Consider the following 22,330-nt stretch of genomic DNA (forward strand, 5'->3'; position numbering starts at 1 on the left):
TAAAAAAAAAACATTAAAAATATTGTGACATCTAATAGAAGTATAATGTGCTCCTATTTTGGTAACCTTCCTTTTGGGACCATTCTGTCAAAGATGGGATGTGTTGGAGAACTGTCCAGCCTAGCTTATGGAAAGGAGGTTATGATATATGAGCAGCTGTATCTCTAAGTACCTAATTTTCTCCCTTTATTGGATGTGGCTGAAAGAATTTTAAGGAAGCTGGAAGTTTCCTGTGCACGCACACTGTGTAGGAGCTGATGAAACCCATGGGTCTGTATCTCTAGTTACTGTTGCTCTTTTATGTGTGTAGGTTCAAGGTGCAATTTTGGTCTTGCTGGTGTGTATCTTCGCTGTGGTCACAGGATCTTGACTCGGTGACTAGAGGTGATGGAGCTGTTTGCTCACAGTAGCCAGTTCTGCAATCTCTCTCAAATTTGGACTTAGCAGGATTTGAACAGCATTGGTATGAAATTTCTGCTGTCCTATCAACACAGTTGTTGCAACAAATGCCAAAACAAGTGAGAAGCCAATATCTGCAACCCTCGGGGCATTAATCAACTTCGTGAAGGAAATTTTGAGGAGACAAGTTCTTCTGTTTTGGTGCTTTCTTTCACTGAAATCACTTGCGCTTACCAGTCTTGGTGACAGAATGTATAAAAGCAATTCTTCCAGTTAAATGCATTATGAAAATTTTCATATTTCTCCTCTTGCTTAACAAGTATAAGTGCAGTATTTTCAATTTTGCATACATTCCCAGGAACAGAGTGGAAATAAAAATGAGAGATTCACAGCTAATCTGTTCTCATCAGCATTCCAGGAACAGATAGGAAAGGTCAGGAGCTCATGTTTTGCAGTAAGCGCTGGGGGTGTAGAAAGAGCATATAAGTGTTATGGCAATGATCGTCTCCTAGTCTTCTGACTTCTATTCTTGTATAATTCTGCTTTTCTAAGACCACAAATAACCAGTAGAAAAATCTCACATATTCACGAACCTGTATGTGCTTCCTTGCATGTAACAGCAGTATTTCACAAATTAAAAAAACTAAGCTATGGTACCTTCTGAGATGTGTGAAGTGAAGCCAAAGTTGCTCCTCTCATTGTTTCTTTTATATACTTGTTTTGAAAGTCTGGCCTTTCCTCAACTTTTTTTGCCATAACATACTTGCTGTAATGTAAAATAAGGCTTGCATATAAGGCTCTTTAAAGACAAGGCAAAGGCAAATAGCTGCAGCTGTGTAGTTTATAAAGTGGTGCCATTTAGAGGAGGAATAGGAGGGGAAAATTTCAGGACTTTCCATGATTGACATGCCTTATTTCTTCCACAGGAGATAAAGTGGATTTAGTGGGCAGTGGGCTAAGTAGAGTCCTTTTTCTATGTTTTTACTCTTTTATCATAGCTTCTGCATGATGGTGGGTAGGAGCAACCAGCCTCAGTCTCATGCAGTTATTGGCAGCCTCCTGAAGTCTGTGTGGGACTGGGAACACAAAAGGCAAAAAAGCCAGCGAAGTGCAGTGATGAAGGGATGGGTATTCCCCATTGAGTGTCAGGGATCCAGTTTGGTTTTAATACCCCTTGCAGCCTAGCATCTATTTAGACTGTCTTAGATAACTCAGGCTTCAGTATGTTCCTAGCTTGTCTGAATGCAGTATGGATGTCTGATCCAGACACAAGGGAACTGCCAGCTTCTCAGACTTGTGACTAAATATCTGTGCTTGTGACTCAGTCATCATAATAAAAAGGAGGTGGAAGTTGAAATAAATACAAATAGTTTTTTTTTCCCCTTCCCACTATTGGTAATTAAAATGATAAAAAAAAGTGAATTAGAACTCTCTTTCCTGAGTACTTGGCATTTCTTGGCCTTTCAGTTTTCACTTGCCTGACTGGTGTTGCTATGTTGGAATTTCATTAAATGTCTTGTGGCACAATTTGATCTTCAGAGCTCTTTGTGTTGGTTTCTGAGCGCCTGTAGAAGTGCTTTTAGTACAAAGGATACATCTAGGTACTGAATATTATGGTCTGTACCAAACAGACCTTTATTCCATTGAAGTACTTCAGTGCCAAAATATCTTTTTTGAGAAAAATATATCTTAGATTATGTGAATAGAGGTTTTATGATTTTTTTTCTTTTTTCTTTTGCATTTCATCTTTCACTTCATTAAAGGTCTGGTTAGAGAAATCCTTCTTCCCTGTGGGCAGCTTCAGCCCTGCCTGTGCTTTTAGTATCTAATTAGTTGTGTCTATTCAGTACCCTTTGTGAAATATTTCTATGCATTTCTGTCAGTGCACATAACCATGTTGTGTGTGGAAAAAGCCTCAAATGAATGTTTTTGTGTGAAGTGGCAAATATTGTGGTAGAAAACAGCATACTATTTCTGTGGAACCTGGTATAATTTGATTTGCCCACTGTCCTGTGTTTAAAGTTCAGACAAATACAGGCCCAATTATACAAACCACACCTGCTTTTTTAAGGTGGTTGACATTGTTTTCAAAATTGCTTGTCATTTCAATAAATGTTGTGTTAGTGCCTCTTGCAAAATTAAATTCAGTGCAGAATGGACCAGAGGCCACTAGAATTCTAATCTATTCCACAAAACCACAGTGGTTTATCACAGGAGTTTTACCATTTCAGCAGCTCTGACAATGGCTACATTATGGGTTTGTAGCAGTGTGACTTCTTACTCTGTGAAACATTAGGATGCTTTAGAAATGTCTTCATAATCTATAGGTGTTAAAACTATTTTCAGGCTCCTGAGCCCCAGTCACAGAATCACAGAATGGGGATGGGTTGTGATTTCTGTCCATCTGTCTCTGGAGCTGGATGTAAACTCCTCTCATGGCATGAGCAGATGAGCGAGAGAAGTTGTATTTTTCACTAGTGTTAACTTTTTTGGGCTCATGGCTTATACTACCTACAGCAATATTCTACTGATCTGGATTGCTGTCTCCTGATATAATAATGTAGTTAAAAAGGAGTGACAAAGTGCATCATTAACTATTTCAAGGGAATGTTTTAAAGTTATTTTTTTTTTATGAAGAGAAACCAGTTCTTGTACTGAAAGACAATGTTTCCTGTGGAGGAGAGACTTTGAGTAAGGTTTAGCCCTCCTTGCATCCTCTGAAAACTGGGTACCCAACTGCTCTAATGATCTCTCTTGCGGTGTCCTGAGCTATAATGTTTTCTTTTTCAAAAGAAACACAATAATGCAGTAGGTTTCCAAGTATCCTGAGGACTGTACTTACTAATGAGAGACTGCAGACTGTTGGTGCCTTTTTCTTACTGCCAGCGAGGAGGCTTGCCTTTTTTAGAACTTCCTAGATTTTACCAGTATGCTCTTTTTTTAATTTGGAGGCTTCTCTTACTAATTTGTACTTCTTCATACAATAACTGCAGTGATAAAAATCTTTGTTTTCAATGAGGGGAAACTGTTTCTTTAGAAGACTGCAGTATAAAATTTTGGAGATAATTCTGAAAGTTTTCTGGGTAATATAATCAAATAACTTTTCTGAAACATGAGCAGCATATAACAAGGGTTTAAAAATTTTTTTTTTCCATATATTGTACTACAAAATGAATTCATTTAAATATGAACATGCTTTTAGTTTTAGTAATTTCACAGCTTTATTCTTGTAGCTGCTGTGGTTAGCCTAACAGTTAGCAGTAAGAATTTCATTTTCAGTTTCCAACAGAAAACGGATGGATACTGAATCATTATATGGCCAGCTAAAACTCACTAAGCAGTCTTTGAACTTGCAGGGGGTTTGACTGCAATGTCAGGATACCTATTCTGCTGAAGGCACTGCCTGGCACACACTCAGTGATGATGTGGTCCCATCTCAAGCGCAGGTGGATTTGACAAATGCTTACCATGTGGTTTCTAGAGCCTACAAGACATGTCATGTGTTATATGGTTATTTTATATTAGATTATAATTAGGTCAAACCTGTTTAACATAATGATACATGTTAAATTAATGAATTGATACTTAAAAAAAAAGGGGGGGCAGGGGAAGACAGGGGGATTAGATTCTTCTTTGGTCTTACTGTTAGAATATTCCAAAGAATTTAATTTACTAATTAGAGTGCAGGTGCTTTAACATTTCGTTTAAAACACGTGGGCTTGGAATTTCTTGTAATATGCTTTCTAATCTGCTCAGATATATTTCATAGTAATGATAATTTAAACAAAATGCTGATGCCAGAAAACTGCCTCCAAATTTAAAGAAATTTGAAGTAACCAATAAATCTTGTTGGAAAAATGCTGCCATCTTTATCTTTGTTTGTAGGAGATGTCTGTTAAGAATAGCTGGAGAGATTTTGCAGAAGGGAGAGGACATCTTGTTTGTGAATAACTGCTGATCCATTAAATGGTTCTTTTAGCTATATTAGGAAGCTAAATGCAACTTGCTAAAATGCTCTTTAGCAAATCTAGGTCAGATTTTAGGCTCATGACAGCTCCTGTCTCTTCCTTAACTTCTTGCTCTCTTTAGAGGTAAACAATTTAATGCAGCTGTAAGCTTTCTTTGCACTGTCAGACTTCAGCACTAATGTAAACTCAAAATTTAGGTTTCATAAAGGAAGCTGAATTTTCCAGTGAGAATCACATCCTTCAGTGGTTTTGAGAATTTTGATGTAAGAAAATAGATGGGTATTCAAGTTGAATCAATATTGTGCACTGGACAAACCTAGTGGCCATTGATAGCTTTTAAGAAAAATAATAAAAAATCCGGTGAAAAATATAGCAGAAAACAATAACTTTGTATGTGCCATCTTGTTTTTAAAGCTTCTTTTAAAGACCAGCTCATTTTCTGATTCTTTCTGCCAGCGTGATGGAGGAAGAAGCACATATGTAGAACATCCATTGGCCTTCTAACCTTGCAATTTTGACTTCAAACTTATAGTCTTTGCAAAACTAGATAAGCTTGCCACATTGACTAAGCAAGCTAGACTAATTCTTAAAATCCCACTAGGCATAAAAGCAGTCTGGCATAAATGCGGCGTTGTCCTCGAGCAGCTCAGTGCGTAGCTGAGGGATGAGTGCCCCATGTGAGCTGGGAGGCACGTGCTGAAGAGGCTCTTTGGAGGGAGGGAAAAGGGGTGAAGGCTGCAGGTCCACCTGGTACAGCTGGGAATCCTTACTATTGATGAGGCTGTGGTCAGTCACAGGTGCTTTCCTGGGAGCTTTGGGTTGCACAGGGATGGCTTTTATGATGCTTTTTGATGAGTTTGTTGGCGTTCCTGATGTCCACAACCATCTACTGGAGCTGCCTGCTCTTGTAGTATCTCTCGTTGAATCAGTTGCTTTCATATGTGTGCCCTTGCTGTAAATCTGGTCCATCAGGTGCTCTGCTTTTTCTGTGCCTCACTGGTTAGTGCTGTGTAAGACATGAAGTAGGGCTGTCTGTTGAATTGATATGGCTGTGACACCCAATATCAAAAATAGTGCTTTGATCAAAACAGGAAGTTGTAACATGTAGCAATTCTATAATCCATCCTAATATGAGTGATCCTCATGAATCCACGAAAACATAGAGAACTCTGTTGTAATATTAAGTTGCTGTGTCAGTACTTTTAAACATGCATATTCAAAGCATGGTGCGGGGTCCTTTGAAATACTGCTGCTTATAAATATTGTATTTGCTTTTGAACTGTGGCTCAAAAGACTACAACAGCATCTTTCTGAAGCTGATGCCATCACAAGGTGCTAGTACCTAACAGTGCTAGTCATCATCAAGAATGCGTGTTGCCCTCTTTAGCTACCCCTCTGAAGTTACCAATGCTCTTGATAGTTACTGCCTTTTGGCCTGATAAGGTATGGCAAACAAAATAATCCACAGGAAAATGCATTAAAAGCCTTTTAAGGAGATAATTGTGGCAGAGGCTTTATTCTTTTTCAGACTCAGATGATCACTGATGCATGTGGATAACTTAAAAGGAAATAGCCTTTGATTTAGTACAGAAATCAAGGTGGTCTGAGGATCTTAAATCTCTGCTAAGTAAATCTAAATGACTTCACTGCAAGCTTCATCTGCTCCTGTACACCAGATGGAGAATATGTATTCGTTAAGTCTTTAGTGTACGAAAACAGTGCACATGCATTCCTTAAACATTCAAACTAGAATCTAGCAGATGAAATGCTTGATTTATACAGGGATAATAACTTCCACATATTAATAATACCATTTTATTAAGGTAACTTATCTGTGTTGTTCTGTGCTACCTGTAGGGAGCTGAAAAGTAAGTCTGTATTTAGACTATTACGTATCTAGTAACATATTGTCATGTCTGTTTATGTAAAAAGAGAGACAATAGTTTCTGTTCACTAAGTGTCTACTCAGAATTTGGTTAATGCTTTTGAGTCTGAAGAGAACTTTTATGGCTGAATTAGGACCAGTGGAGGATCACAGCATCATGGAAGTGCTGATTTACAAATGTATTGGTGAATTTTATGGTGTTTGTGACCAAGTGAGCACATATATTGCTAATTTACTCGCTTGACACTTAGCATTTCTGTCTTCTTCCCCTAGTTTCTCTGCTTGAAGAATATAAGGACTTTTCTTTCGGCATGTTGTGAAATATTTGGAATGAAGAAAAGTGAACTTTTTGAAGCATTTGATTTGTTTGATGTGAGAGATTTTGGAAAGGTAAGGATCCTCTTGATTATATCCCGAGTAATACCTGTGTTCTGCTGCTTGAGTATAGAAGACTTTTCTGGTAGCTATGGTATAGAAGTTGTGACTAATGGATGAGCATTCATTTTGAAAAGGTAGTGGGGAAGAATTAAGAAAGCAGAAAAATTAGCTTTGTATTGGAGGGGCTAATAAAGGGCAGAGAAAAATACTTGGCAGGAAAATTCTAAGCACGTGAAAAGCCAAAATAAATGGTTTGAAAGATGCTGAGTTAAAGGTAAATGAAATGGAAGAAGATAACAAACTCTGGGGGAGTGCTGTCAGGTGAAATCACTTTGGCATAAGTTGTGTAGGTTCGGAAAGCCTGGGCCTGTACATTGTGAGACCATGTGGCACAGAACATGTTTCTTTAGTCTCAGGTGCTTGAAATTCAGCCAGATAATTTGCCCTTGTAAAATTTGTTTTTAACAGTTAGTTGTTTTTTTCCTAACCTGCTGTAAAGCTCAGACACAGCTATAATTGGTTAATTTGACTATTCTAATTTGCACGGTATATTTACAGTATATTCTGTAAGTCTATGACTACTTATTCTACATATAAAGCTTTTTCCAGTCTGTTGTTCAGCCTCCTACATATGTTTGATCTGTCATTGCCAGCCTGTGTTTAGTTCAACTTCAGTTTCTGCTTTTGAGTCATAGTATCATTACCCTAATTTCACAGGAAAATGTCTAAAAATTACCTAAGTAGCACTAAAAATAGTTATTTATTCAAATTTAGTATATCTTAAGCATTATTGGCTTTTTTAGAGATCATAATTTTACTACCTGATTTTTATGCACTGCTCTTTTTGTAAGTAGGTGTAGTGGTAAAGATGATGTAAGAGTGCAAGAATGAATCAGGGCTGCAGTACGATTGTTTGAAATGGCTCAGTGATTATCATTAAACAAAATGTCTAATTATTTTTCTCAATCTTTTGTCTGGTTTTAACTCTTTTGAGCATTAAATTAGATAACCTGGTAATCATACTTGTTCTTCAGTTTTGCTGAACATCTTGTCCTCATAAATAATATTTAAGACAAAGGTTTTGTTAAAATGTGGTCCTTTTATACATATTTGGCTCATTGAAAATGAGATTTGTTTTTGTCTTGGTTGTGCAAGTAGTGGAGGAATTTAAAATTGTTGGGTTTTCTTTCTTTGTGTGCACTAGCAATGTCTTATTTAAGGTATTTAAGTCAGATATCTCAGTGCTTGATTCAAATCTTTGATTACTTGGCCTAATGAACAGAAATTTTTTTGTATTGTGTGTTCTAATTACTTGCAGAAAGTTTCTTATTTTCTGCCACGTAAACATGTCCTGTTTTTAATACAGTCTAGTTTTGAAGAAAGATTTTGCAGTGCAAATTATTATTCCCACATAATTGAATACCCAGTAAACAAGTTCTGAATTAATGGTGAATTTAACCCAAAAATGTGTTTCTGGTACTCTTGATATGTAATTTTAACAGAATTTATTTTGGAATATTATTTTATGTAAGTAGAATAACTGGTTAAAAGAAATACTGTATTCCATCCATGATACTTAGTATTTAATTTCTCTTTCCAAAGTCAATTTGGATGTGGAGATGTGGATTTTTTTACTGTTTGCTGCCACAATATAGCACAAATAGACTAATTATCCCTGGCACTGATTTTTCAGTTTTAGTGCATACAAGTAATGACTTCTTTAGTCTAGGTCACCTTTCTTGGAAAGCTATGAGGTGAAAATGCAGTGACAAATTTGAGAGGTGCTGCTGTGCGTGGGAGCAGCTGCTTGTGCAGAGGTGGAGATGTTGAATTGAACAAGGCTGTGCAGTCCTTGCAATAACTGTGTTGGGCAGCTTTTAGGTGCCTGATGGCTCTGCTGTTCAGCTGTTTCCATTGGGTGCTTGTGTGGAAACCTGCCATGCACGAGTGGAGCTTGGAATAGACTGTATTCAGAAGGGCTGGGCTATGTTTTATAGACTGTGCAAATGAGCATGTGGTGAGCTTCTGAAAGGGGCTGTGAACTTCAGGCCATCTATGGAGGTGGAGGGAAAAATGGCAACTGTATTAAAATTAATAAAATTGCAAGTAAAGGTATGCTAAGTTACTTGTGTGCCTTTCAGTGTGTAGTTTGTACAGTTAGCAGAAAATATCTCAAAGTGGCATGAGATTTCAATTGCCTATCTGATAATGTACTTACTACTTTGGAAATTCTGATTGTTAGTAATAGTGGTGAGAATAGGAAAATGTATCTTCTTCAAGTTGTTCTTTGCTTTTCAACTTTCCCCTTCATTATATTTTCCTGTGAATAACAACTGCAATACAGCTATGCATCTCCAGCTTCGTTGAACAGAAGTTGTGTGTATTCAAAAGGCCAAAAAAATAGTTCTGCAGATTTTTCCTGCTACTGCGACCAAGTCATCTGCCATTTCTAAAAGAATTCTTTGAACTGCTCTCTCTAAATGTGTACAAAATATGAATGATCTTAAAATGATCACAGGTGTAAACAAAGAGGAGTATGATTTAAAAGCACTGTTTCCCAAACCGTTGCTCAAATAGGCAATGTGATGAGTGTGTTCATTACCTGCAACCTTTTATGCATTTGAATGTACTGGAAGCTGTTTTCAGATGTCAGAAGCTGGCGAGTCCTTATTAGTGGTGAGATATAAATAAAGTGTTGCTGAGGTGGCTCCATAAAACTTATCTGTTACTTTTAAATGTTTCAGTTTAAGTTATAAGAAATTACTATTGAATTTGTCACTTTAAGAGGGAATGTTTTGTTTAGTATGACAGAGTTCAGTGACTATTTAAACATGCTAGTGGAGGGAATAGGAGAAATGTGTCAACTGTAAATGAACAATATGCCTTCAAGGAAGTAAGGTTGAAGGGGAAAAATAAGGTGAGAGACCTGGTGAGGGCAACTGTATTTTTAAAAAATATTCTGATATTTTTCAACTCTTTAAAGAAAATGGCAGACAAACCCACAGCATTGTAGAAGTAGTAGCTGTATCCTGCCAATATAGTCATAAGACTTTTAAGAGCCTCGTGAAATACTGGTTACAAAATGTTTGTTGTAATGGTGAAACTTGCACTAAACAATTAGAGGTAAATGAGCTGTTTCCAGATGCTTTGACAGAACGTATGAAAATGTGACTTGAACTTTGTGCTCCACTTTGCAGAGACTTTGATCTCTCAGTGATTAGAGAAGAAGAAGGGTGTATGGGGAGTGGATGGGAATCAGAGGTGAAGCTGAAATAACAACATGTAAATAGCTAAAGAATAGGTTAAAAAGTGGAAACAGGTAATCTCATGAGTTTGTTTAATGTGTACATTCTGTATGAATATTGATATTAGCTGTTACAAGATAAGAGTTTTCTTCTGTTCCAAATAAAACAGCACAGAGTTTCTTATTTTTAGACTGACTGTGGTTGAAAAAATGAGGGGCTACATTATACAGGAATAGGAAGGTTCTTTATATCTTGCTTTTTAAAACTATATATAGCTTGATTTTCTTGGAGTTCTACGGTATTCACCCATTCCCACTCATTCACCTTTCTATCAGTAAATTTCATTGTTGCTGAATTAAGTTCCTGACAGAGCATGAAATGCTCTCCCACGCACTGGGGGTGCCAGACAATGTTTTCATTATGAATTCCATGCTGGAGAGTCATTTTTCACTACCGCAGGGTTGTCAGGTTCTTCCTTTCTACCTGTGTGCCAGAATAAGCAAATACTGTTGGTACTTGTTCTTTCAGCTCTGTGCCCTGCACACTCCAACAAGAGACTTTGCTGCTTGGTGTACCACAACAAATTGTTGCTATCCCTATTCTCTGAAGGAAGCTTGTAACTAATGTGTTGCAGAAATGGGAATCTGAGGATGAGTTCTGGTGTCTGTTGATGTCAATAGATGCTCCGTGGCCTCAGAGAGCTGTGTTTGGGGTCCTGTGGGGGCAAAATGGTGTCCAGATAGCGTCAGAAAAACACTTTTTGTGTGCCTGCTTTTAAATTTTCTAAAGAATGTGTAAGTGAGCATGAAGTGTTTTTGTGATACATAACTGATCTAATAGGAACATAGCAATAGACCCCCCCCCCCGTAGTGATCCTGCATTAGATGTCTCGAAATAATGTACAATATTCAATTGTGATTTTAAAAAGACAAGGAGATCAAATATCAAGTACCACCAATGAAATAAGTACCTAATTGTTTAAAAGCATATAACATAATATCTGGTGTAGCTTACTCTCTGGTGACACTTAAAAGGCTGGTTTATGTAAAAGCAATGTGAAAATACTGAGTTGCATATACTCAAGTCACATAGTTTGTGGTCATTGTAGTCACTGCCTTACTACAAAGGAAATTTGGGCAATGATGCAGGAGAAAGTCATGTTGAAGTTGAAAATCCTGGTGTGTTAGTATTCCCTCAGGTTTAATGGATTCCAGGAAGATTGGGCAGATGTGCATGTGATACACACACCAAAATCAACACAACAAAAAGTAACAGTTATGAAAAATTATATACCCTTCTAGGTAAAGAGAGGAGGAAAAGTGTCTAAAAAACCGTCAATAAAACTGAAACAGTTGAGATTATCTGCAGTTGTTTCATGTTTTATTAGCTGAATTTAATCACTGGGATAATAGAGCAAAATATGATCACTTTGCACTCATAAAGTCCTATCAAAACTACAGAGCATGGGGGAACATGCCAAAACATTATAGTGTATTTCTGTAAAGATATTAAAATGAAGAAAGATAGGTTTATTTTTATCAGTTCAATCATTAAAAGTAGAGCTCTGTATCTTCATTGTCTGAGCTCTTTTAGTTGTAAAATAAACTTAAAAAAAGAGCTTAAATGTTTGGTCAATAATCTAGCTGTACAATTGTTTTCGGGAGTAGCATTTCAGTGGGATGGACTGGTTTGGGATGAATGACACTTGAACTTCCCCAAGGTATACTTGTGCATGTGGAAGAGTGAAGAAACAGAAGATATGGACAGGTTTCAGCTTTCTTCTCCATGGAGATGCTTTGGACAAAATGAGTAAGAAAATACTAGCCTGTTGCAAAACTGCTGAAATGCCTGTCATGTGGGGACCTTGTTTGTTCGTTATTACTGCTGTTTGTATAGAATTACATAAAAGTCAAACACTTAGTAGCCTCCCTAAGAGCATCCCTTAAATGGTAAAAAAATCACTTCAGCTCCAAAGAACATAAATCATAGTTTTGGGCAAAGCATTGAGGAGGGTGAAGAAGTGGGGTGAGTAATGGTATAGCTCATGAAACACCTTTTTGGGAAGTCTCTGAAAACTTGCAGGAATGGTTTGCCATGATGTGACCAGGGAAACCATTTCCAGACAAATTTAGTGTCCTTAATTGTAACACTGTGTTGCAGTGGTCATTGCCAAGTAGTCTACAAATTTCTGGGAATATAGCTTCAGTAAACCTAAAACCATTAGCAAGAGCTTATAGCCTTCTGCATGAGCATATGGCCTGAATATTTCAGGATTATGGTCTTGAATGTTTTAGTGAGAGAATACTAGTGAGAGTATACCTCACTGGTCTTTCAAAATGGATTTTTATGAATTTCTTTCAGGTTTGTTACAACTTTTCAAGTTATAATGTTTGCTTCCAATTGGTGAAAAGGGTAACAATAATGTTTGGGTTTGACCACGTAACAAAGTGTTGAACACACCACAAATGTTTGATCATTAATGAAAAATTCTTATCCAAGGGAGTGCTTGGGATATTTTTGTTCTTCTATAATGTGGTTCTGTTCAGTTTTTCCGCAAATGTTATCAGTTAGAAAGCCAAGGTTAACAAGAAACTGTTAATATAAGAAAATAAAGCTGAATTTCTGTACTTGTTTCTTTGTTCTTAAGATGATCTTGTCCAAATGTTATCTGTATCTGATTGACCTATCTTGGGGACACTGAAATCATAACATTGATTTCTGGTAGTGTACATTTCCTTTTGAGGTGAAAGAAGTTTTTGAGGGAGAGGAGAGTTGAAGCATGAGTAGCTTTAACTAGGTTTAGGACTTAGTCTCATTTGTTTATACAAATGTTTTTAAACCTTATTAATTCCCTGCAGTGCTTGCAATACAAGCATTTCGGTAACCAAAAGGTGGTGAAACTGACGTCTAAACCCAGACTTCCTGAATTTGCAAATATTGGTCTAAATAATAATATAAACTACAAATAAACCCAAAAAGTAATAAATGAGTGACTTGCAGAAGAAGTTCATATCCACTTTGAAGAGGTTTGTGTATTTCTTTCTGTGACAGTGAAATTGTTCACCACCAGAGAATTGTAGGAAACATTTTTTTGTATGTCTTGAAATAAGAAGGTCATGTTCAAGATACAGTAGGATGCTTATTCAAAAGTAGTAGTAAAGTGGGCACCCCATTTAAATGAGAAATTATTTTCTGCAGGACCTAAATAAAAGGCTTTCAGTTTCTTATTGGTTTATCCTTGAAGGGTTTTGATTACATCAAGCTTAGCTTAATTACTGTGGTGTACTGGTGAACTGTTCTTTCCTAATGTTCTGTGTGGTTCCTCTGTGCCTGGCTTTTTGTCTGAACAAGAGGCTGACCCAAGAGTACTATGAATTACCTAGAATACGGTTCTGCACTCTTACCTGCTTTTCTTGTTGTTTCCTGCAGTTCGCTTTGAACCTTAGCTGACTGTATCTTGATAAAAATCAAAGATAAGGCAGCAAAGAAGCAAAAACAAAGGAAAATGGTATTAAGAACCAAACAACTTGAAATATTTATCAGTCCCCATGTTGCTTGCCAAATGTCTTTTGTTGTATGCATTAATGATTACAACAGCAGTTCAATTGGCTTGATATATTATTATACATAGTTATAAAAGAATAAATTTTATTACTTTCATTGCTCCATTCTAGGAGGAAAAAGTTAGAGAATTACTAAGTACACTTGCTAAGTTTGGCTTTTGCTTCGTTTTTTTTTTTGCCTTGGAATGATGTGAAGTACTGAAAGACGCCTCCTAACCCTCCGCTCTCCCCTTGACCTTTCCCCCATCTCTTCTATATAATGAGTTTAAAACGTGATTGAAGGGTGTCTGTGCTAAACCTCCACCAAAGTGATTGGGCTACTCTTGAACTCTACTTCAGAGGCACAAATTGCCAGCTAGGGCGATGTGGTTTCAACCATCACCTAGGCAGTGTTTCGATTTCCTCTGAGGAGTTAGGCTTGTGTGAGCTTTCTTCCAAGAGGAGCTGCTATGACGTGCTGGACCACACCTGGGAGCTGTTCCTATGCTGGGGGAAAGCCAGGCAGGCCATGATTTTTCTTCTCAGTTTGTAGAGATCCCCCTCTTCCTGCAGGCAAGGGGAAGGCTGCCTTCAGCTCTGTATGGCTGGGAGTTCTGTGGAAAGCAGGAGTGTACTTGAGTGAAAAGTTCAGTAGTTGCTGCTTGTTTCTTTCTAAGTATCAAAAGCGCAGGGTTTGTTTAACCTGAAGAATGCTGTGGTAGTTAGATTGCTTGTAAATTAATTCACTGCTTTTTCTGTCCAATTTCAGTAGAAAGCGAAAGCTGCAGTGAATGGTTTGCAGCAGGAAACACTGAGTATTTAAGAAAAAGGAAATAGTATGAATTAATGAGAAATGTTTGCAAACTGTATTAGAGGTGGTGACAAGGATAGAGAAGGGTTTGCTAATCAAGAATTATGTTTTCTGGTTCTTAATTCTGGCACAACCGTGTTATGAATGTCAGCTGCACATGCCTTTAGAAAGCATGCATATTTGAATAGATGGGTAATGGAAAAATATGTCAGAAGAGTGTATTCCAATGTATTTATCTACAAATCTGAAAAGCTTGTATTTTATTCGATTAGATCACAAAGATTATGTTGTTAGAAAAATTAATGCATCTTTCTGTTCAAGCACTGAGCATATTTGGGGACATGGCTTTTTCTTCTCATCAAAACATGTTATAGCAGAAATGTGGGATTTTAGGTTTTCAATCTTAAAAGTTAACTTTGCATGGAATGAGATTTATTTGGAAAAGTTCTATTGAACAGGTTGTTTGCATTTTCATGGCCTTCTTCATGAGATTTTGAAGGGGAAACATTTGTAATTGAACACTGAAGATTTAATTTTCAAACCAGCCATTCAATAACTAAATCATTCAGTGTAAAGTTTTATGATGAATGTATTAGCTGATAAACTTGGCAATGTGTTTAGAAACAGTTGTAAATAATGACAACTGCTAAGTAGAAAGTATTACGGAAGAAATGAAAGTACTGGCAAATAAAATTATTAGCAAAAGTGAAATTAAATTGCAGACTTTAGCTACTGCTAACCTCTACAAGCAAATAAGACCTGAGGTTTCACCCAGTTAGAGTTTAAAACTGTGAATAGGCCAGCATGGGGTCTCTATACCAGCCTGTGAAGAGCCTTAGGGAATAGTTGTACTGTATGATGCAGTAATGCAGCACGATGCTGAAAGGGCTGGCAAAAGGATATTGTTTGAATTTCTGGGGTGTACTATTCTGAGCATATTTTCATACATGAATTTTAACCTTAATATGATAAATTGCCAAATCAGAGCTACATACAGGTTCGAGTAGGTTGCATTTAGGTCTTCAGCTGGATCCCATTTTGTTCTGTGAACATGTAAGGAGCACTTCACAGAATTACTTCAGAAAAACCAACAGAGGGCTAGTTCATGTAAGTATAATTCATTCCCCAAGTCAACTTTAAGTTGCTGGAAGGCTTAAGGTGTTTCCAAAGTAGAACTAATTTGAGCAAAAATCCATCAGTGACATTGTGGAAGCACATGATGTGTTTCTTGCAGTGGCTAATTGATACTAGCTGTGTAATTCAGTGTACTATGTAATCAATTTTTTAACCAAAATATGTAGATTACTTGAGGGAGGGTTTACTGCTTGTGCCATTGAAGGAGAGTAGCGCAAAAAATTGAATGTAGGTCACGGGTGGGTTGAGGAGTTTTACAATAATTCCCATTCAGCCTTCACTGTTGCCCAAAACTCACAGCACAGTTTAAAGAGATGCTGTTGGTTGCATAGTGACTCAGTAGGGCATAATGTAGCTTTTTCCTCCCCTAGTGCTAGATAAGAATAGAATGATCTTCCTGAGTGGTATGAGGCATAGCCCCAGCTGTGTGCCCTCTGACTGCTGTACCTGAATATACCTTGGCAGTTGTGTCTGGGCTCGAGGAAATAACTAGGAGGTGACAGCAGCTTTGGAGAATAAAACATGGCATGAGGAAAGGACACAATGCTAAGCTTGTGGCAGCCCTGTCCAAACAGTTGACTTAACTTGTCTAAATATTACCACTATCAATGTCCTGATAAGAGGTTGTAGTTGCCATGCAGTGGAATGATCCTATGTGATGTATTCATGCCTTTAAAAGCAGCGGAACTCTGAGTAAGACCTAATTTCTTAATATCTTTTTTTTACCATCAAATTTTCTTTCAAATGCTTTCTCACTTAGATAATAAATAATAAATTAATAGCTGTTTGAAACAAGTGGCTAGCCAAGAATAGCTGTGCACATTTTTAAGATTATTTACTTGGCTGTTGCAATTTCTTACGATTTTATCATATCTTTTGGTCACCACCAATTTGTTTGAAAAGTACTATGTATATACACACACACATAAACATGGCAGCTTCTTGTAGCACTTATTTGCTCTACTGAGTATTGTTGAGTGACACAGTTCTGGGCTTATTTTGAGACTGAGTTTTAGTGTTTTGATTTGGGGAGGACCTCCCTTAGAGTTTTTCATCTAACTGAAAGGAAAGCTGAGACCAGCTGAGTACCTTAAGTAGTGGCTGGACACAGTCTGTGATCTGTGAGAAACAATCTGGGTGTTGGTAAACAAGCTTCATTAGGAATCTTGAAGTTCAGTTAACTCAGTGAAGTTAATGAAAGTTCTTAAACCACCTGATTAGAAATGTCATCATACCATTTCCAAAGTGGTGAGGTCTCCATTTTTTTGTATGCTAACTTGGAGGCTGGATATAGGCTGGATATAAGATGGTTTTTCTCAGTTGCATATTTTGTGGCCAAAAAATGTTTGTTAAAGGGATGATCATACCTTATTAGAAAACAAACAGGTTTTTCCTGGCTAAATTAGTACAAAGTTTCTTTAAATTAGGATAAATATTTTTATTTATATTAATATTACTAACACAGCATGTTTTGTCATGGAAAAAGTGGATTCTAGACCAGACATCTGACACAAAATTCTCAATACTCTCTCTTTCTATGGACATTTCCTTATAAAATGAAGCAAATTGGAGTAGGAATTAATCTATTTTTCAGACCATAGGAAGTAGAGTAGTTTTCCTATATCTAGCAAGCCTCTAGCCAAAATTTAGTGAAAGAACTTCTATACTAGGAACTTAAGCATAACATGTATTTTGATTTTTAAACTTTTACAAACTAATACACATTTACATTTTGTTTTTTTGGGATGAAGATTTGCCACCCACAACTGGGTGGCATGAATTTGGAATCTGGAGGAGTCACAACCAAACTGATTTTAAATCTTGCCTTTATGTATATTATTAATTAGATTAACCATGCTGATGCTGGATAGAGTTAAATGGGAGTGCATGAGAATATTTCTGTTCAAATTGTGGGGCTTTTAGGTAATTTCTTACGTCTGGTTGTCCTGTGGAAGTGACTAATCTACCTGTGTCTTGAACAGTCTGCTAAATGCTAGGAAAATGTGCCACTTTCAGACTTCAGGTTAACAAAGCAATAACCACAGCAAGTAGCAGAGTGCTCTGACCACAGGCTCTGGGCAGCAGAACTGCTGCTTTCCTTCCCCCATGCTTGCCTCTTGATGCTGCCCTGTGTTCACCCTTGCCTTACACACAAAGAATGTAATCTATCTGATCATTCCTACTTAGCCTTTCATTACTTAATGTTTAAACTAATTTTCTGTGGTTAGTTACTCTTTACTCTTCATCACTGCCTTGTCTCCTTTGCTGCCTGTGTTCTTTGCCTTTCTCACCATTCTGCCCTGCAGTCTGGTGTACATCCCTATCCCTACAGTCCTTCTTGGGCCTTTTCCATTTATGCATTTCAGGTTTGTTTCTGGAGTTTTGTTTTGTCTCTTGGTTTTTGCTAGAAGACTGGTCCTACTATTCCTGTGCTTATTTAAATCATCTTCAGATTTTTCTGTGTAGCAGATAAGTAGTACTGGCTACTCATCAGAGGAGAACTATGGCTCTATTGAAATTCCTGCAGTTCTCTAGAATCTGAATATGAGGGTCTCTTCCTTAATTTTTCTCCTCTGAAGAAAAAATAATCTAGTTTCAATGGCTTCCTCTTGCATCTTATTCAGAGCATAGTTTTGTATGTTTAATAGTACAATGAGAACAGTCTTTGATGTTGTCTTGTACCACCAAAACTCAGAAAAGGAAAAAAGAAGTCTTAGCACTGATACTCTGGTAAAGTTTTATTTCCTTTGTCTAAGCAGGAAAAAAACCCCCACTACTCTAGAGATGAAGTTGTGAGAAGGAACTTAGAATTTTGACACAAATTGTTCAATAAAATTATTTTAGGATCTACAAGGTATATGATACTGTCATTTATTTAGAAACTGTCAAAAGGAGGTTTTACCTAAGCTGTATATTTTATTTAGAATCATATTTTCTTGAAGAAAGTTGATATTAAGCAGTAGTCAGTTCGTAATGCAATAGACAAGTGTTTAGGCAAGATTATTCATGAAACTGTCTATACTTCATGTATTTCTCTGTAACGTATATTGATCAATATATGCATATATGAACTGCTGTGATGTCTCAAGAAATCTGGACCAGTACCATATTTATTTTTCCTGAATTTCTCAGAGTTCATTTATCAAATTCCAAGATGAAGTTGACTGATTCCTCATTTAAAGCTGACCTAAAGAACATTGAATCTGAGAGGAGGGTTTAGCTTTCTATTTCTTACTAAATCAGTACTCATAAGTGTGACTAAAATCTACTCAGGGTGTTTGAATCGAGAACAAGGCTTGTGTTGTAGAAAAAAACAAGGCAGTAAAAAATAGTTGAGCAATAGCACTTTTTAGAAGCCTGGACTATGAACTCCAGAAGCTGATCAAGATCTTTGCAGAGAAAATGCTACATAGAGAACAGCAAGAGTCTTGTGCCAATGCACAGCTCTGGGCTGACCTGAAAAATACCATGCAAGGCAGGGAAGTGCAGTGTGCTCTGTTGTGTGTTTGTGCTTTTATAGGGCATTTCTGCTTGTGTGCGTTTGCAGAAGCAGAGACTCAGAGTAGTGCTGGCAGTCTGAGCTGTCTGAGGCATAAAAAGGTCTAAAAGACAGGTTCTTCATCTCCTACTGCTGATGTAGATGGAGTATGTGCAAGTAAACCAACAGGCAATGTTGTCAGGATGTTTCTGGTTATGACTAAATGAAAAGATGTGTCTCATTTAAGAGAGTGAGTATGAGTTACTGAGCATAGACTTTTTTCCTCCTTAGATACATTTTTCTGGAGTCATGAAAGATGCCTTATTGCATTACTCTATTGAGAATGAAAACCTGAAAAGCTGAGTTATTTTCCAAGTGATTGCCCAGGAATGGAAAACGAAGGTGAATACAGGCTCTGGTTTCATAAGCATTTGAAAGTTTTTTTTTTTTTTTTTTTTGCCAAGTAAAAATAATGTAGGCTCATGTAAAAATTGAGCTGTTTTCTATGCTAATTAATGAGATTATTTGGAAAAAAAAAAATCAGTCCTCTAATACAATGAAAAATACGAAGCCAGTCATCTAAATTTACTAACATTAACTCTTGTTCTGCTCTTTGTGTGCGTGTTGGAAATAGTTTGCTCAGGCAGTGAAATGGGTCCCTTTGGTAGGTATGGTACCAGAGTAATGACTGCTTCCTTGCTTGTTTGCAAGCATAGAACTCCAGCTATGAAGGGGAATTCAGTTATAAATTTGTTTGATAGTATAAGGTAAAATGTTAAAAGCAAATTCTCAAGCATGTGTGGTGATTTTGTACCACTGTTTCAAAGCTGTTTGGCTGGTAGGAAAGAATCCATCTGACAGGGGGCCTCAGACCTTATGATGGCTTTGAATTGATCCACGTTAGTTCACTTAGCAGACTAAAGTCTTAAGGAAAAAATGTTCCCTTTCTGTGAAGCTTCTCATAGACACAGGATCCCTGAACTAGCAAGGCAGAGAATCCTGTCAGAAGCCATTTTCCTTGCCTGCTTTGTTGGATCTTAATGAGTTGTAGTAGTTGTTCTGAAGGTGGAGACCATGTGGTGCATGTTCTGAGTGTCACAGACAGTGGGAAATGTAAGTACATTAATAATCAAAAATCCACTGAAAACTTAAACTTGTACTGCAGTAGTGTGCCCTGTTTGTTATATATGTAACACTTAATTTTGACCAACAACTAGACCTTCATCTTTATAATATAAATAATTTTATATTATTTGTTGTATGCAGGTCTTAAGGGCTTTTCTCCATAGGCTACAGTGCAAAAGTATTGGATAAGAGTGGTTTTTATGGCTGTATTATCCTTGAACAGCAGTGATTAAAAGTTTCCAAAAGCTGTACCTAAATCTAGACTGTGCCTTCTCCTGATCTTATCCACATACCTCATAAAATCTCTGCTGTGTGCTCTGCATGCTGGAGGTACCTCAGCTACAGCAACAAGCTAACAGCGTTAATGCAGCTAATGAAGTTTATATGTTGATATTTTTGTTCATTTTTCTGGAAAACATGGATAATCTCCCTTTTTTTTTTTTTTTTTTTTTTTAACAAATTACCGTGGCGGAAACCATTACTTTCTTTGTTCACATTTCATGTTTCATTTGCTTTACAGGTTTGATTTCAGTTTTCTTACATTATTTTCTACTTTTTGAGGGGATGTTTTTGTAATCTCAAACCCCTTCAGAAGCTGTCTACATTAATTCTTTTGAATGAGATTTTTCTCCTTCCTCTTGTGTCTCATTCTCCTTCAACTTTCTCACATCTGTACTAGTTTGAAAACAAACCAGTGGGAGGCACCAAGTCAGAATAACAATTTAATGGACATTAAAGAAAAGGAAAAGAAAGTAAAAGACAAAACTGACAGAGTCAAGATACAACCTAAGTCCCTATTAGGCAGGGTAGTGGTAGCAGTCTGGTGGAATGGTGGCTGCAGTCCTCTGAAGTGGTGATCCTGTAGTAGAAGGGGTCTGCTCTTCCTCAGAAAGTCCAGCGGTGGCTGTGTAGCTCCTGTCCTCTGGAAATCCAGTGGAGCCAGTGTCTTTGGTGCTCAGAGTCCCAGATTATATCCACGATGGGATGCTTGGTTCCTCCCTCTGGGTGGAGCATCTCACAATAGGGTAATGAGTCATGAGGCCAAGTGTTGATTAGGCTCGTTAACAGAAGATAGTCTGGAGGGAGTTATCTCTGAGTCATGGGGCAGGACAATGATGGGCCATTAACAGCAAGATAGTCTGGGGGGAGGAGGCAAGGAAACACTGCCCCACCTGATTTCAACGGCTCATGAGGATGGTAATAGAATACACCTCAACCCAGGACACATCTTTCTCATGTTGACATCTCTCATATTTCCCAAAACTTCTATCTCAGCAAATCCTCTGACTTTGCTCTTGTCTGAAGATGACATTTCATGCATCTGCCTCAGTTAAGCTGGTTTTGATGCTGTTTCATTGCTACTATTTTTGGTATGAGTGCAGCAAGGGAATTCCTGTGCTGTTGGAAATACCTGAAAGCAGTAAAATTAGTGCCTTCCCAAGTAAAAAGGGAGGAGCACAATTTTAAGAAACATTACAGGTAGTGTGGGATAAAATAGTGTGTAATGCTGAATAGCTTTCAAAAAATGTCAGCATTGAGGCTGTTTCACTCAATTTAGTGTTCATCAGCTTGTATATATTTTGATCTTGGTTTTGGATTTGAAGTTTGATGTAAAAAAATGAAGAAGGTAGAGGCGTAACTCAGATTGCTGCTGGATATGAATTGCAGTTTGAAATATCCCCCTGCGACATCTGACCCATAAAATTTTAACACTCTAGCACAAATACGGCCTTTCGTTGAGACCATAATATCTATGATAAAGTGCTAGGAGAATATTGGTATCAGATAAACTTTATCTTTCATGTTGTATGTTTGATAAAACTACTTATGCCACCTTGGTTAATTGCAATATATTTTTTCCCAATTTTATCTCTCCAAAATGACTTTGTGCATTGACTACAAAAGATGTGGGAGCCTGTTTTTCACAAAGCATGGCCTTTTCATGTGTGTTTTCTAGGTGCATCTGCTTGCCTGCAGTTGCTCTTGCATTTGCTCACAGTAGGCTGCTGCTGAGATTGACTGAATAGTACTAAATGCTTGGGGTATTGGGTTTGGTTTGAACTCACTGTATTGCACTGAAATGCACAACTAAATTCATGTCAAGAGTATCATTCAACTCGTATGTACTACTGGTGTTTTTATCATAAACAGTGAGGACTGAAGTTGGCCTTCGATGAAGTTTTGTGATTTGTTACTGTACTAGTTTGAAGACAAACCAGTGAGAGGCACCAAGTCAGAATAAAAATGTAATGGAAATTAAAGAAAAGGAAAAGAAAGTAAAAGACAACACTGACAGAGTCAAGATACAACCTGAGTCCCTGTTAGGCAGGGTAGTGGTAGCAGTCTGGTGGAATGGTGGCTGCAG

The 22,330-nt window shown here is 37.3% G+C and overlaps 1 protein-coding gene across 9 annotated transcripts in view; it reads left to right on the forward strand.

The window, feature by feature from the left end:
• Positions 1-22,330, forward strand: part of VAV3 (vav guanine nucleotide exchange factor 3) — a 170,834-nt gene that overhangs the window by 34,097 nt on the left and 114,407 nt on the right. For 8 of the 9 annotated variants that reach the window (XM_069022536.1, XM_069022537.1, XM_069022538.1 and 5 more), the window contains one exon: positions 6,526-6,642. The exons of the other annotated variant lie outside the window; for it this stretch is intronic. In XM_069022536.1, the coding sequence (XP_068878637.1) occupies positions 6,583-6,642 (60 nt within the window). In that variant the 5' untranslated portion in view covers positions 6,526-6,582. The remainder of the gene's footprint in view (positions 1-6,525; positions 6,643-22,330) is intronic. 9 annotated transcript variants of the gene reach the window in all.

Source organism: Aphelocoma coerulescens, chromosome 8 (assembly GCF_041296385.1).
Source record: "Aphelocoma coerulescens isolate FSJ_1873_10779 chromosome 8, UR_Acoe_1.0, whole genome shotgun sequence".
NCBI classification, from domain to species: domain Eukaryota; kingdom Metazoa; phylum Chordata; class Aves; order Passeriformes; family Corvidae; genus Aphelocoma; species Aphelocoma coerulescens.